The sequence below is a fragment of the Monodelphis domestica genome, chromosome 1 (assembly GCF_027887165.1).
Source record: "Monodelphis domestica isolate mMonDom1 chromosome 1, mMonDom1.pri, whole genome shotgun sequence".
NCBI lineage: Eukaryota > Metazoa > Chordata > Mammalia > Didelphimorphia > Didelphidae > Monodelphis > Monodelphis domestica.
The window spans coordinates 396,838,180-396,852,827 of NC_077227.1; the positions used below are offsets into that span (position 1 = coordinate 396,838,180).

Here is a 14,648-nt window from a genome sequence, read left to right on the forward strand (position 1 = left end):
TCTTCTGCCTTGGAGCCAATACACAGTATTGACTCCAAGACGGAAGGTAAGGGTTTAAAAAAAAAAAAGAATCAATACTGTGTATCGGTTCCAAGGCAGAAGAGTGGTAAAGGCTAGGTAATGGGGGTTGACTTGTCCACGATCACACAGTAGGAAGTACCTGAGGTCAAATTTGAACCCAGGACCTCCTGTCTCTAGGACTGACTCTCCACCCACTGAGCCACCCATCTGCCCCCCATTTTTTTATTTTGCCCTCCAGATTTTCTCCCTACCTCCTGTCCCTCCCCTATACCTTGAAAAGGCAAGCAATATTATATGTAAAGTCATGCAAAACACATTTCCATATTAGCCAACATGGAAAACAAGACTTATTTTATTGATGTCTTTTGTCTTTACAACGGTCATTCCCCACCCCATGCCCTACTCCCGAGAGACAACTAGATGGCACCACAGACAGAACACTGGTCTTAGGGTCAGAGAAACCCGAGTTCAAATCCAGCCTCAGACAATTTGCAGCTATAAGACTATGGCAAGCCATTTAATCTCTGTGTATCTCAGTTTCCTCAACTGCAAAATGGGGCTAACGATAGCACCTACCTCATAAGATTGTTGTGAGGATTGAAGGAGAAAATATTTGTAAAGCATTTAGCACAGTGCTTGCACATGGTAGGTGCTTAATAAATTTTTGTTCCCTCCCCACAGTGCTAGATTGAATCCTTCCTTCATTGTGACAAATAGAAATAATTAAGGGGGAAAAATTTGTTGCAGAAACCTTGTCTGACACAGTATCCCAATGAATCCCCTATTGCTAAGACAGAGGTTTATTTTGTTATCTCTTGATCAGGACCTTCAGGGGTTTTTCCATTGCTCAGAGTTCCACTTCTTTTCTGTCATTTTTCATTTCCATGGCTGAAGTCACTGTGTCTGGGCAGTCCAGGAGTACATCGGATAGATCAAAGGACTTGGAGTCAGGAAGACCTGAGTTCAAACCCCGCCTCAGACACTTCCTAGAGTTGTGACCTTGGGCAAGTTACTTAGCTTCTTTGTGCCTCAGTTTCCCCATCTATAAAATAGGAATAATAATAACCTACTTCCCAGAGTTGTTGCCAGGACCAAATGAGATCACTTACACAAAGGACTTCACAAACCTGTAAAATCTACCCAAACACTAATTATTCTCCTGGTTTTGATCCTTTGACCACACTAGTTCCAGATCTCCCCACATTTCTCTCAATTCTTCATCTTCCTTATTTTCTAGTAATCAGGCCCTCTTCTCTGCCCTATGCTGACCCTCATGACAGGCAGATGTTGGTTCCAGGACAACAAAGGAAATAGCATAATAGATTTCACCCAAGTTACTTTTTTCAGGGGAAAACAAAAATATCAAAGATTGGGAACAGCCCATGAGGATGGATTATTCTTTGTTCCAAAGTGAAGATGCTGAAAGCATAAGAAAGTAATTTGATAGCCTCCTGAGAGACTCTCTGGGCTCTTTAATGGGGTTGAGAAGTCCTCTGTTGTCCGGCTCCAAGGAATTAGTTAGCCTGTTCCCTTCTCTCCCCTACCCCCCAAAAAAGCCCTTCACCTCGAAAAGGAGCTGAGTGGGATAAAAAAAATGCAGCTTTGAAGCAATGTTCATAGACTTTAAAGCTTAAAGGAATCCTCAGGGATCATCTAGCCTAACCCCCTCATTTTATAGATGAGGCAGCAGAGACCCAGCAAGGCTGGGTGACTCACCCAAGGTCATGCAAATAAATAAGTAGGAGAGCAAGGATTAGAACCTAGATTCTCTGAGAACAAATCCAGGCCTCCTTCCACTACCCTCCACTATCTTTTCTACCTGAATTGCTTCAGTCTTGGAAGCTGCATCACCCTTTTTCCTTTCCTCTGACTCAGGTGGAAGTTTAAGCTGCAAGACAAAGTTTAGGGTCTCCCCCTAGGCAAGTTTTGCCTTTAGCCATTACTGTCCCACCTTTGTAAGGAGAGAATTAGCCACCTACCCCAGTCAACAGTTTCTGGACCTATATTTGGGGAGGGGGAATAGGTAGAGAGAGAAATTCCCTTGGTGTCTTCAGAATCCTTCATCCCCTCAGGCACCCTCTCTTCCTCTCCCAAGCTTCTGCTTCCCAGATTTCCCTCCCACATCCAGAAAAAGGAAAACAACAAAACTAAACCCAAACCCACTTCTCATCTACTCATCACTACAGTTTCCATCCAGATATTAAGAAGGCAATCTGATCAAATGAATTCACACTAAAATGTGACTGACCGATAACCCCATTTCAACTCTTTCAGAAATATTTGCATTTTTAAGAGGATCTTGATTATTCAAAGGCATCTTAAGTTGATCAAATTTTCTAGTGTTTCCAAACAAGGAGTTCTTAACCTGGTGTCAGTGGATATATTTCAAGGGGTCCTCAAAGGTGGGTAGGAAGAAATTTACATCTTTATATTCACCAATGTTTGGTTTCCTTTGTAATCCTCTGCATTTTATTTTATTATTTTTCTGCATTTCAAGACATTATTCTAAGTTCAGAGGCTTTACTAGATTGCCTAACGGGTCCAGGATACAACAAAAGTTAAGAAATACTGGACTAAATGATCTCTAAGCTCCCTTATAGCTCTAAATCTTAAAAATCTGTGGCTCCAACAAACTCTGTAAGTTCCCAAGGTTGGGTATGATAGGACTCTTGTTCTTATTTCACAGAAGAAAAAATGAGACATAGGAAGGGGAAGAGACCTTGTAAGACAGTGCAGCAAAGTAAATGGCAGAACCAGGACTAGGAACCAAGTCTTATCTTCCAGACCAGGACTCTTTTTTCTTAGGAAAAAACAATTAATGGTGGGGGAAAGTAGATGTATGGAGTGATAGAGGTGCATCCCTATAGTTTCTGATGCTAGAGCAATCTGAGATTGGTGGATCGCTTAGGTTTGGGAATTCTAAGCTACAGTAGAGCTAAAGTTGATTGAGCCTCTTCACTAAGTCTGGCACAAATATTGTGATCTCTTAAGAATTAATGGCCATTGGGGCGGCTATGTTACTCAGTGGATAGAGAGCCAAGCTTGGAGATGGGAGGTCTTGAGTTCAAATCTGGCCTCAGACACTTCCTAGTTGGTGACCCTGGGTAAGTCATTTATCCCTAGTTGCCTAGCCCTTATAGCTCTTCTGCCTTAGAACCAATACTTAGTGTCAATTCTAAAACAGAAGGTAAGGATTTTAAAAAAATAAGAAGAAGGGATGGCCACCAGGTTACCTAAAGAAGGACAAAATGGTTCAGGTTAGAAAAATGGACTAGGACTCTACTACATATATTGATTGATATTTTCCTATGTATATTAAATTTAAAGCAATAGTATAAGTGTAGCCTTGCTTATCTGGGTCCCTTTCTGAGATTCCTTCTGCTCTGTTCTTTATATTTTTTAAACCCTCACTTTCTGTCTTAGTAACAATTCTAAGACAGAAGGACATGGCCTAGGTAAATGGGGTCAAGTGACTTTCCCAAGGTCCCATGGCTAGGAAATGTCCAAGGTCAAATTTGAACCCAGGACCTTCCATCTCTAGGCCTGGTATTCTATCTACTGAGCCACATAGATGCCCCCTTCTGTGTATTTTTTAAATGTTTCATTCTTCTTTCTCTTGTTATTTTTTATTTTTTGCATCACTGTCCCTATCCCTACCTCTTACCCCTCCCCAACAACTCCAAAATAAAAGCTCTAGTTTGTAACAAATAAGTATAGTCAAGCAAAACAAATTTATGTTCAGTTGGCTAGGTCTATAGATGAATGTCTTATTTTCTTCCTACAACCTATCCTGTCTCTGTTAAGGTGACTAGATGACTTGCTTCATCATCAGTCTTCTGGAGCCATGATTGGTTATTGCATTGATAAGAATTCTGAAGTCTTTCAAAATTGTTTTTATTTACATTGATGTGATCATTGTATTATTGTTCTCCTGGTTCTACTCACTTCACTCTGCATCCATTCACGAGTCTTCCTAAGAGTTTCTAAATCTTTCATCATTTCTTCCAGCACAAAACTGTAATTTTCCATTATATTCATATACATTAATTTGTTTAGCTATTCTCCAATTAAAGCTACCCCTTGGTTTCTAGTTCTTTGTCATAACAAAAAAAATATGCTATTTTAAGTATTTTTGTACATAGTCATCCTTTCCTTATTTCTTTGATCTCTTTGGGCCTGAAAATCTCTTTGATTTCTTTGATATCTTAGAGTGGGATTGCTGGGTCTAAGGATATGCAGTTTAGTGACTTTTTGAGCACAGTTCCAAATTGCTTTACAGAATGGTTTGATCAATTTAGAGCTCCAGCCACAGTGCATTATTATGCCTGTCTTCCCAGAGTCCCTCCAACAATCCAGAGCAGGGCTTTTTTTCATCATATCTGGCTATCTTTGCCCTTCTAAGTAGATTTTTTTAAAGGGACACTCAGAAATCAGCAAATCAGGGCTTGATTTGTTATTTTGTTGATTGCCTATACTTAAGGTGATAGAAAAAAATGTTAATAATACAGTTTAAACTTACAAGTGTTAGAAGTAAGGGCAGTTTAGTGGCTCAGTGGATTGAGAGCCAGGTCTAAAGACCTGAGGTCCTGGGTTCAAATTTGACCTCAGACATTCCCTAAATATGTGAGGATCACTTAATTCCCATTGCCTACCCCTTATCATTCTTCTGCCTTGGAACCAGTGCTTAGTATTGATTCTAAGAAGGTAAGGGCTTTTATAAGTGGTGTAAGTAAATAAGAAGGCCCGTTATTAGATATTTACAAGCACACCACTGCTCCTTCCCCCAACAAAGACCATTTCAATTGGTGGGGATGGGATTCAGCCTGGAAAAAGGGTAAGGCCTCTGTCCAGGACAAGAGTTTAGAAATGCAGTTGTGCCCCCGATAACAGCCTTTACTACTTTGCAACTCTTGGTCCCAGTGTTGCTGGCAGCCTTCCCTGCCAGTTATTGGCTGACTTTGAAGATGGCCTGGGGGAAGAAGTCCTTGTCTCAGGGAAGATGAACATGTAGTACTTATCCTGATGGAAGGAATAAAGCTATACTGAAGAAGTTAGATTCACAGCACTGATGTCCTCTACCACTACCCCCAAGCAATTAGGTTGAAAAGTTTTATGAAAACTACTGGAGACGAAACTGTAGGAATGTTATGTCAAAGAACTGGGAATAGAAGAAAAGGTTAGGGGTAGGGGAGGACAGGATCTCTGCTCTGAAGGTGCTGAAGGCTAAAATGACAACTGAACAAATCCAGAGCAGTGTGAGCAGGGCAGTGAAGGCCCTCCATACCATTCAGTATAAAGATCTTTAAGAAGAAATTGGGAGTGTTCACCCTGGAGAAGAGCCAACAGAACAGGATAACCATCTTCAAGTTTTTGAAGAATTGTCTGGGGTGGGAGGGGAGTTCGACTTCTTGTCTCCAGAGGGCAGAACTAGTCACAAAGAAGAGATGGGTTTCAGCTTAAGGTAAGAAAAACTTCCTCTTAATGAAAGATTTTCAGAAGTGTAATGGGATGCCTCCATAGATAATGAGCTCCCCATCATTGGAGCTATTCAAAGAGAGCCTGAGTGACTGCTTGTTGGGGATAGTATAGAAGGAATTCATCCATCGAGCAGCAATTTGACTTTACCATTACTAATAATAGCTAACACTTTATGGTTACGAGTGCTTTATATACAGTCACAGAATCATTAAATGGGTGATTCTGAGTTGGAAGGGACCCTAGACATTGTCTAGGCCAACCTGAACTTCCTCCCTTGGCCCCTGTTTCCTTCTGTTTTTGCAGTTATACCTGCTTTCTCTTTTCTTTCTTTATCTCTACATTTCTATCTTTTTTCTTTTGTTTGACTCCTAAGTTTTCTGTAGTCATGTCTATGGTCTCTGTATGCCCTCATTTCTTTTCCTTTTTATTTTTATTTTGTTTTTGCCCAGTGAATGAGTCTGGGCTCCTCACCCTCTGTTGGCTGAGCTCCCAGCCCCAAACTTCCACCTGGATCCCAGGGCTGACCTCTAAGGACCTCAGCCCAGTGTGGAGAAAGTAAACACCAGTCTGCTGATGTCCTGAAAGAGTGGGAAGTCCATGATTCAGCCTCTCTGTTCTAACCTCAGCATCCCTGGCACATGGTCCTCAAGAAAGGAGAAGGGAGGGAATAAGCATTTATTAAGAGCCTACTCTGGGCCAGGCACTGGATAAGGGCTTTACATATATTATCTCATTGATCCTTACAACAACCCTGTGATGTAGGTGCCCCCATTTTACAGTTGAGGAAATTGAGGCAGGCAGAAGGTAAGTGATTTGTCCATTCACATAGCATTTTGTCCAAGGCCAGACTTTAACTCAGTTCTTCCTGACTCTAGGCCCAGTGCTCTATCCACTGTGCCCCTTACGCTTACGCTAGGCATTCCTGACACCCAAGATGAGAGTTACCAGCTAAAGGAAAGGGCAAACTAGCTTCCGCTTCCTCTTAGACCAGGCTCATTCCTATTCCTCCCCCATGAAAAATACTCTTCCCTTCTCAACCTAACCAATCGTGCCCATCAGCCAAGGCCCAACTCAAGTCTTGCCTCCCTAGGACTGCCTTGTCTGACCTCAGGCCTCAATGGTCTCCCTCCCCAGTTCTTCCATCCTTGATGGTACCATATGGTTTTATTGACAGAAAGACATTCCCTTTGAAGCAGGTAGGGTGGGCATCATTCTCTCTATTTCCTAGAAGGCTAAGCCAAAGCTCAGAGATGGGAAGGAGCAGGCACAAGGTCACACAACAAATTTATGACAGGTCAGAGCCTTGAACCCAGGTCACCCAACTAAACCAGGCAAAGTACAATAGATGTAATGGTATTCTAGCAAAGGTAGGAGGGGAATTTGTTACTTTGGTGATGCTGGACCTTCCTCCTCACCCCTCCTCCAAAAGAGCCTCTCATTTCACTGGGTGAAAAAACAGTGATCTTGGACTTGGGCCGACTCCAGCTGTCACATGCACGTTCTCCAAATGTCACTCTCCAAGGGGAGGGAAAGATGAGGATGTGCTGTGAATGAGCCAGGTGTGGGTTCCTGGCGTGTTTACAGTGCCTCGTTTGATTCTTACAGTGACCCTCCAAGGGAGGCAGGGCAGGGTAGGTGTTATCTCCAAGACTATGGAAGAGGAAACCAAAACTCCAAGATGAGATATTACTTGTGTTCATGAGGTCATAGAATCTAGTGCTAAAAGGAACTTTGGAGAATCTTGGGACCATAGATTGAGAGCTGAGATGGACCCAAGGAGGCCAACTAGCCTACATCTTTCATTTTACAGGTAAGGAAACTGAAGCCCAGGGAGGTTATGTGACTTATCCAAGGTCATACAAGTCATAAATGGCAGAAACAGGATTTAAAGCCAGATGTCCTGAGTCTGAATCCAGCACTCTTTCCAGTACACCTCTCAAGATATCTAAACCAACCATCGTTATTCTAAAGGAATGAAAATTTGGATCTATAGAGGGGAAGACATTTTCCCAAGCCTTTAATTGAACCAGGATTTCCTGACTCTCCTTTCAAAAGTTTCTGTATAACCACACTTGGTGAGCTAATCAATCAGCAATCATTTATTAGCTACCTGCTCAGTGTCAGATACTATGTCAGTTAGTGAATCCAGCCCCTGAAGTTTCCGTAAACAGAGATGGGACAGTGGATAGGACACTGCCTCTGAGATTTAACTATATGACCCTGAACTACTCAGTTAATGTCTCTGCTTGAGGGCAGTGAGGTGGCTCAGTGAATTGAGAGCCTGGACTAGAAATGAGGGATCCTGACTTCAAATCTGGCTTCAGACACTTCCTAGCTGTGTGACCCTGGGCAAGTCCCTTAACCCCAATTGCCTAGCCCTTACCTCTCTTCTACCTTGAATCTAATACTTAGTACTTATTCTAAGACAGATGGTAAGGGTTATTTGTTTTTTACTTTCTCTGCACCTCAGTTTCCCCATATCTATAAAATGAGAGGGCTGGGCTTGATGGTCTTTCTAGCTTTCAATCTATGGCTATGAGTATTTCTGATTTCTTTTTTAAAACTTATGCATTTTTGCCTTCCCCTTGCTCCCCAAAGTAACTTCAAATTAAAACTCACACACAAGCAGAACCACAGAATTTCAAAGCCCTGCACTGGCCTGCACTTTCCAGAGGAACTCTGAACACAGCTCAGCGGGAGCTGTCCAGGTGCTGATATTGCTTTGGCTCCCAGGCCTTCAGCGGGGTCAATTTGAGCTTGCTATTAACTGTTGGGAAGTTTAGACTCTTCTCCTCTCTCCCCCCTTTTACCAGTTAGCCCCTCCATCAAGGTTCAAAGGCAAAAAAGATCTTTTTGTTTGTGGTCAGGTTTCCTCCCAGAGGCTCAGAGTTTTTTATTCATCCTATCTTTTACCGAGAATTCAAGAGATATCTGCTGTAGCCTAGGGCCAAATTCAACATTGTAGAACCCAAAGAGAGGCTTAAGTTTCAAGTCCCATTTTCCCCCCAACTCCAAGCTCAGTGTATAGGCGGAGAGTACAGGAATTAACAAGGTTGAGTCTTGGACACAAGGAAAGGAAAGAACCATTGAGCAGTTAGAGCCCTAGCTCTAACCCACCGAGGGCCCCATAGCTTACCCATCTCTCTTTCTCATCATCTTGCCCTGGGAACAGGAGCCAAAATTCAGGGTTAGGATTAAATAGGGGCTCTCTTAGAGTTTTTCCTGCTTTTTTTAAACCCTTACCTTATATCTTAGAATCAATATTGTGTTTTGGTTCCAAGACAGAAGAGTGATGGGGGAGGGGGGGAAGGCAGTTGGGTTGCTCAGTGGATTGAGAGCCAGGCCTAGAGACGGGAGGTCCTAAATTCAAATCTAGCCTCAGACACTTCCCAGCTGTGTGACCCTGGACAAGTCACTTAACCCCCATTGCCTAGCCCTCACCACTCTTCTGCCTTGGAGCCAATACAGAGTATTGATTCCAAGATGGAAGGTAAGGGTTTAAAAAAAAAAAGAATGATAAGGGCTGAGCAATGGGGGGTAAATTATTTACCCAGGCTAGGAAGTGTCTGAGGTCAAATTTGAACCTAGGACCTCCAGTCTCTAGATGTGGCTCTCAATTCACTGGGCTACCCAGCTGCCCTGTCAGTGTATCGGTTCTAAGGCAGAAGAGCAGTAAGGGCTAGGCAAAGGGGGTTAAGTGACTTGCCCAGGGTCATACAGCTAGGAAGTATCTGAGATCATATTTGAACCCAGGATCCCCCATTTATGGGCCTGACTCTCAATCCACTGAGCCACCTAGCTGCCCCCTAGAGGTTTTTTTTCTTTCTAAGTGACCATCTTAGTCCTCTATGTATAGGATTATTACCCAGATCTCTCAAACTCCAGCCATCACATCTCAGTTAACCCCTGAGCACTTGTCATAAATTTATAATCTAGGATCCTATGGAAAATTTTGCAGATAGATTACTCTCCAACCCAAGGGATCTTAACCTTTTTTGTGCATTTGGACCCCTTCGGCAGTCTGAGGAAGCCTATGGATCCCTTCTCAGAAAACATTCTTGTTAAATTGTAATTAAAGAAAATGTTATATTTCAGTTAGAGATTAGTAAAAATAAAGATGCAGTTTCCAAGCTTATGAACTTCATTTAAGGACCTCTGCTCTAACCCCCAACATACACACCACCAGGAACTCAAGGGAATTTCTCCTTATATGCCCTGGTGGAAAGAACCATGAGTTAGGACTTAGGACCCTTGAGTTCTAGTCTGGGCTCTGCTACTTCACTGTGAGACCTTGGCCATGTTATCGTTTTTATTAGCCTGTATGTAAAACAAGAGAGATGAATTCTCGCTCTGACCTTCTAGGATGCTTTCACCACCCCTGAGCTGGGGTCAGGAATCAGCCTGACATTTAAGATTAGGACTCGGGCCAGACCCAGAGTTTGGGGTCACTCTCTAGCGAGGGCTTTTCACCTTTTTTGTCACAGAGCCCTCTGCCAATCAGGCAAGTCCTAGGGATGCCTCAGAATGTTGTTACCAGTTACTCATAATTCAAGGAAATGGCAAGTTTCAGCTAGAAGTTAGTGACAACAAAAAGGGAATGTTTCCCTCCATCCAAGTTCACAGATCTCCTGAAATCTCTCTAGATTAACCAGGCTGCTCTATAGGATTCGGGAAGAGGGCTTTGTTTTCAGTCAAGGTTTGAGTTCCCTGTGGGGCAAAGTTGAGGGCTGGGTGGGGGCCTGGATGCAGGGGCTCCGGCCCCATCCATGAAGGTAAGAGCAGCCCTGAGCAACCAGGCAGGAAGCTAGCCCTCCAAAGAGACCATGAAAGGAGTTTTATGGGGCTGGGGGGAGCTCCTGAACCCAACCCCCTGTGAAGTTCCATTTCCTTGAGGGCAATGAGCCTTGTATTAATTACTGCTAATTATGGGGAGGCTGCATAGACCTAAGAATAGCTTAGGAGATGGTTTCTCCATGTTCCGAGGAGAGAGCTGGGAGCCACAAGGGGCGGACCAGCCCTACCACTAGAGCCAGGGCAGGGGTGGGGATGGAGGTGGGGGAAGGGAGGGTCAGCCTTACCGTACTCTACCCCCATCTCTTAGCCTTTGATATATAGGGCTCTTGTCTTCCTCTTCTGCGGCACTGTTCCCAGAATTGCTGCTCTGCCCTATAAACCTAAAGGAAAAATCCACTCACTTTGCTGATGGCCCCAAAAACCTGCTCTGCATCTGACAGGGCCTGCTGCTGACTTGGGAAGGTTACAGGAACACCTCTTGCTTCCCTGTCTATGCCTCTTCCCCTTCCTCATCCAGCCTCTCAGCTGTTCTATAGTTCTTTTAGGGACTTACCCAAGGTGATGCGGGCAACAAGCCAGTGACTGAGGCCAGTCTGTGGATTCCTTATCCAGTTTTCCTAGCTTTACTAGGTACACTAGACTGTCATAAACTGCTGCTTTTCAGTCATTCAGGACCTTGAAAAGAAAACTGTAGAGTCAGAAGACCTGGGTTCAGATCCTGCCACTACTACTTGAATGAATTATGCCAGCAGGCACATAACACAAATCACTAATGTTGGGCAGGCTGTGGAACTGGGACCGTGAAGTCACACCAGGCAGAGTGACAAAGGGAGCTCAAGGAGGAAGAGATCAGAGAAGGCTTCTCGGAGGATCTCTGACTGCATCTCTTCGATCCCTAGGATTAGAAGCAATATGGTACAGGGAAAAAGCACTGACTTTGGAGTTGGAAGACCTCAGTTCAAATTCCACCTTTAATACTTAGAGTGACCCCAGGCAATCTGCTTCCCCTCTATGTGCCTCAGTCTTCTCAACTGTAAAATGGAAACAGTGGTAGCACCTACCACACCAGGGTTGTTGTGAGACTCAAATGAAATAATATTTGTAAAATTCCTGGAACAGGAGGTAGTTAATAAATGCTTGCTCCCTTATTTCTTCCTCTGGAAAAAAGGAGGGAGTTGGACATCATCTCTAAGGTTCCTTCTAGCTTTGGGCTTTGAGTCTCTAATTATCCTTTATTCTAAAATTGGGGAAATCAGCATCAGCATCATAAAATGTAAGCTTAGGATAATCAGAGGTCATCTAATCCAGTGCACCCACCCATTCTACAGACAGGGAAGTTGAAAGACCCTTTGCCTGGGGCCACAAAGCAAGTCAGTGGCAAAGCCTCTTCAAATCCTTTTGCCATATGGCAGGCAACTGTAGCCAGACCTCAATGGATAGGAGTAGACAGGACAGGGATTAGGGTCTGAAGACTGCCTCCCCCACCACCACCACCTTACCTTCCATTTTAGAATCCATATTGTGTATTGGTTCCAAGGCAGAAGAGTGGTAAGGGTTAGGCAATGGGGGTCAAGTGACTTGGCCAGGGTCACACAGCTGGGAAGTATTTGAGGCCAGATTTGAACCCAGGACCTCCCATCTCTATCCCTGACTCTCAATCCACTGAGCCACCTAGCTGCCCCCTGAAGACCTCTTTTTAATGACTGTTTCAAACACATCATCTGGGCCTCTGTGAGTAAAGCTGTTCTCTGTGATCCTCAGTTTCTTCCTCTGTAAAATGAAAGTAGTAATGCTATAGTACTTGCTGTCTACCACTGAAGGCTGTTTTGAGTTATTATAGCTTCCTACCATAGACCCATAGAAAATCAATGCCAGAAAACCTCTTGATCTCCGAAGGAAGCATCTAATCCAGCTCCCTCATTCGACAGCTGGGGAAACTGAGACTCAGGGAAAAGCACAGATTTGTCCCTCTTCCCCCAGATATTGAGAGACTCGGGACAGTCCTCCCCTCTTAGAAAGTGTTTGCCAACTTGATGCCAACACAGCCTCCCAATCTCAGGCCCTTCGAGCTGTGGGCCATGCTGCATCCCCTTAACTATAACCCAGTATCCTCCTTCCTCCTCAGGACAGTGCCCAGAGAGGGGCCCAGGAGCAGCTGCCCCTTTAGCAGTCGAGGGCAAGGCCAGGGGCCAGGAAGGGGCCTTGCTGTGCCCACGTGGACGAGATGCTCTGAGGCGACAGGGCTCCGATTGGGACCATGAAAGGCCTCAGTGGGGACAGCCGAGGCCGCCATCTTTCAGACAGCTTGGAGCCACCCCCCCCTGATGCCCTATTCCCCGGATCTGATCGAAATCCTTACCTGCTGTCTCCAACGGCAACAGTAACCGCTGATCCCTTCTCCCGGGAGTCTGGCTTTCCAGGAGCCTCCACCGGGGTGGCCGGAGACACCCTCTTTCCTCTGCCCAGCCCCCTGCCCACCAGCGGCACCTTTCCTCGCCTCCACTACAATTCGCACTTCGAAGTGCCTGAGGAGGGCCCCTTCCCCAGCCATGCCCAGGCCACCAAGATCAACCGGCTGCCAGCCAACCTCCTGGATCAGTTTGAGAAGCAGCTGCCGGTCCATCGTGATGGCTTCAGTACTCTCCAGTTCCACCGCGCAGAACCCCGGCCACGGGGGGAAAGCCCTGGGCGCATCCGTCACCTGGTCCACTCGGTCCAGAAGCTCTTCTTTGCCAAGGCCCAGTCTCTGGAGGGTGGTGGCCTCAAGGGCAGCGGCAATGGGCGGAAAGGCGGAGCTGGGGGTGGGGAAACCGGGAAAGGCCGGAGGGCCAAGGGCAAGGATTCGGGCAAGACAGCCGAGCCCAAACGAAGGAGCCGCTCCAACATCTCGGGCTGGTGGAGCTCTGATGACAACCTGGATAGCGGCAACAGTGGGGACTGCGGTTACCGGCCCTCTGCCGGCCTGATGACGCTGGGCCGGCAGCCGGAACGGGCACAGCCACGCTACTTTGTCTACAACACCTTCAGTGAGCACATGCTAAAGGCCGCCAAGAACAACAGTGAGCTCCCCCGAGCGGGGGCAGGAGGGGGAGGAGGAGCACCCCCTGCCAGCTTGCCTGCCAGCACTGAGCCCAGCTATGGCAAACGGGGCTCCTGGTCCACTCTGACCCTCAGCCATGCCCGGGAGGTCTGCCAGAAAGCTTCAGCCACCATCGATAAGGCCCTGCTTAAGTCCAAGTCCTGTCATCAAGACCTGGCCTACCACTACCTGCAGGTAACCTTGGGAAGGGAATGGGGAGCTGGGGAGGGGGGAAGAGCAGGGCAGGGTGTGGGCTGAAGGAACCACGATTCCCTCGCTTGGGAACAGAGCTTCCTAACTTACATTTTAATGGCTCTCTAACCCGTCTAGAGAACTGTCCATGTACAAAGAACAGCACTACCCTAAAGAGCTTTGCAGCTAAAAAGAACTTTCCAGCAGCGCGCTTTACAGTTTCCAAGCTCGTTCTCAATGACAAATGTATGTGACAAATGACTTAGACTCTCCAAAGAACTTCGCAGAGTCCCAGCTGCTTTGTGGTGGACAAAACACTTGACAGTGATCACAGTATTTTCTCATCCATTTCCATAGGATCATAACACAGAGAAAGAGACGGTATTGTTATCCCTATGTCAGAGAGAGCCACTGAGGCCCAGAGAAAGAAGGGATTCACCCACAGTCACAGTGACTGACTTTTCACTATACGCTTTGTCTCCTTTAACGTCTTTACTTCCAGCCACCGCAATATCCAAGATGGCCCATGTAGGCAAGATGGGATGGTCCAGGATACCAAGAACTAGAAACGCGTGGAGGAAGGATCGTGATTTTCTAGATTTTCAGGAATGAAAACCCTCAGATTCTCGTTTTCCCCTTTTCAGGGCCCTCAGATGTGTCTGGAAGTGGCCGAATGTGATATGACAAGGCCCGAAAGGGCCCTCAGTGTCAGGCATTCTAAAGTCATAGCTCTGGTCGTTTTTTATAAAATCGTGAGCCCCAAGGCTGTAGGGCCGCTGAGCCTCCCGGCATACGTTGTCCCAGCCAGGTAGGAAGCAAAGGCAGAGTCTCAAAGGGGAAGGGGCCTTAGAAAGTCCACCTCAAAGATGGAGGAGAGCCTAGAACACAGAACGTCATGTCAAGGGTGGAAAGGAAGGGACCTTAGAAGCGACTTGAGAAAACAGAATCTGCCAAGGATGGAAGGGACCCTAAGACATAGAATATCAGAACGACAGGGCTCTGTCCACCCTGTCCCCCACCTCGTTTTATAGACAGGGAAATGGATCTCCAGAATGAGAAAGGGACTAGCCCAGGGTCATGTGGC

General features: G+C 45.7%; 1 protein-coding gene across 2 annotated transcripts in view; it reads left to right on the top strand.

Annotated features, from left to right (window-relative positions):
• Nucleotides 1-14,648, top strand: part of DLGAP4 (DLG associated protein 4) — a 251,795-nt gene that overhangs the window by 133,556 nt on the left and 103,591 nt on the right. For both annotated transcript variants that reach the window (XM_056811842.1, XM_056811843.1), the window contains exon 2: nucleotides 12,419-13,567. In XM_056811842.1, the coding sequence (XP_056667820.1) occupies nucleotides 12,551-13,567 (1,017 nt within the window). In that variant the 5' untranslated portion in view covers nucleotides 12,419-12,550. The remainder of the gene's footprint in view (nucleotides 1-12,418; nucleotides 13,568-14,648) is intronic.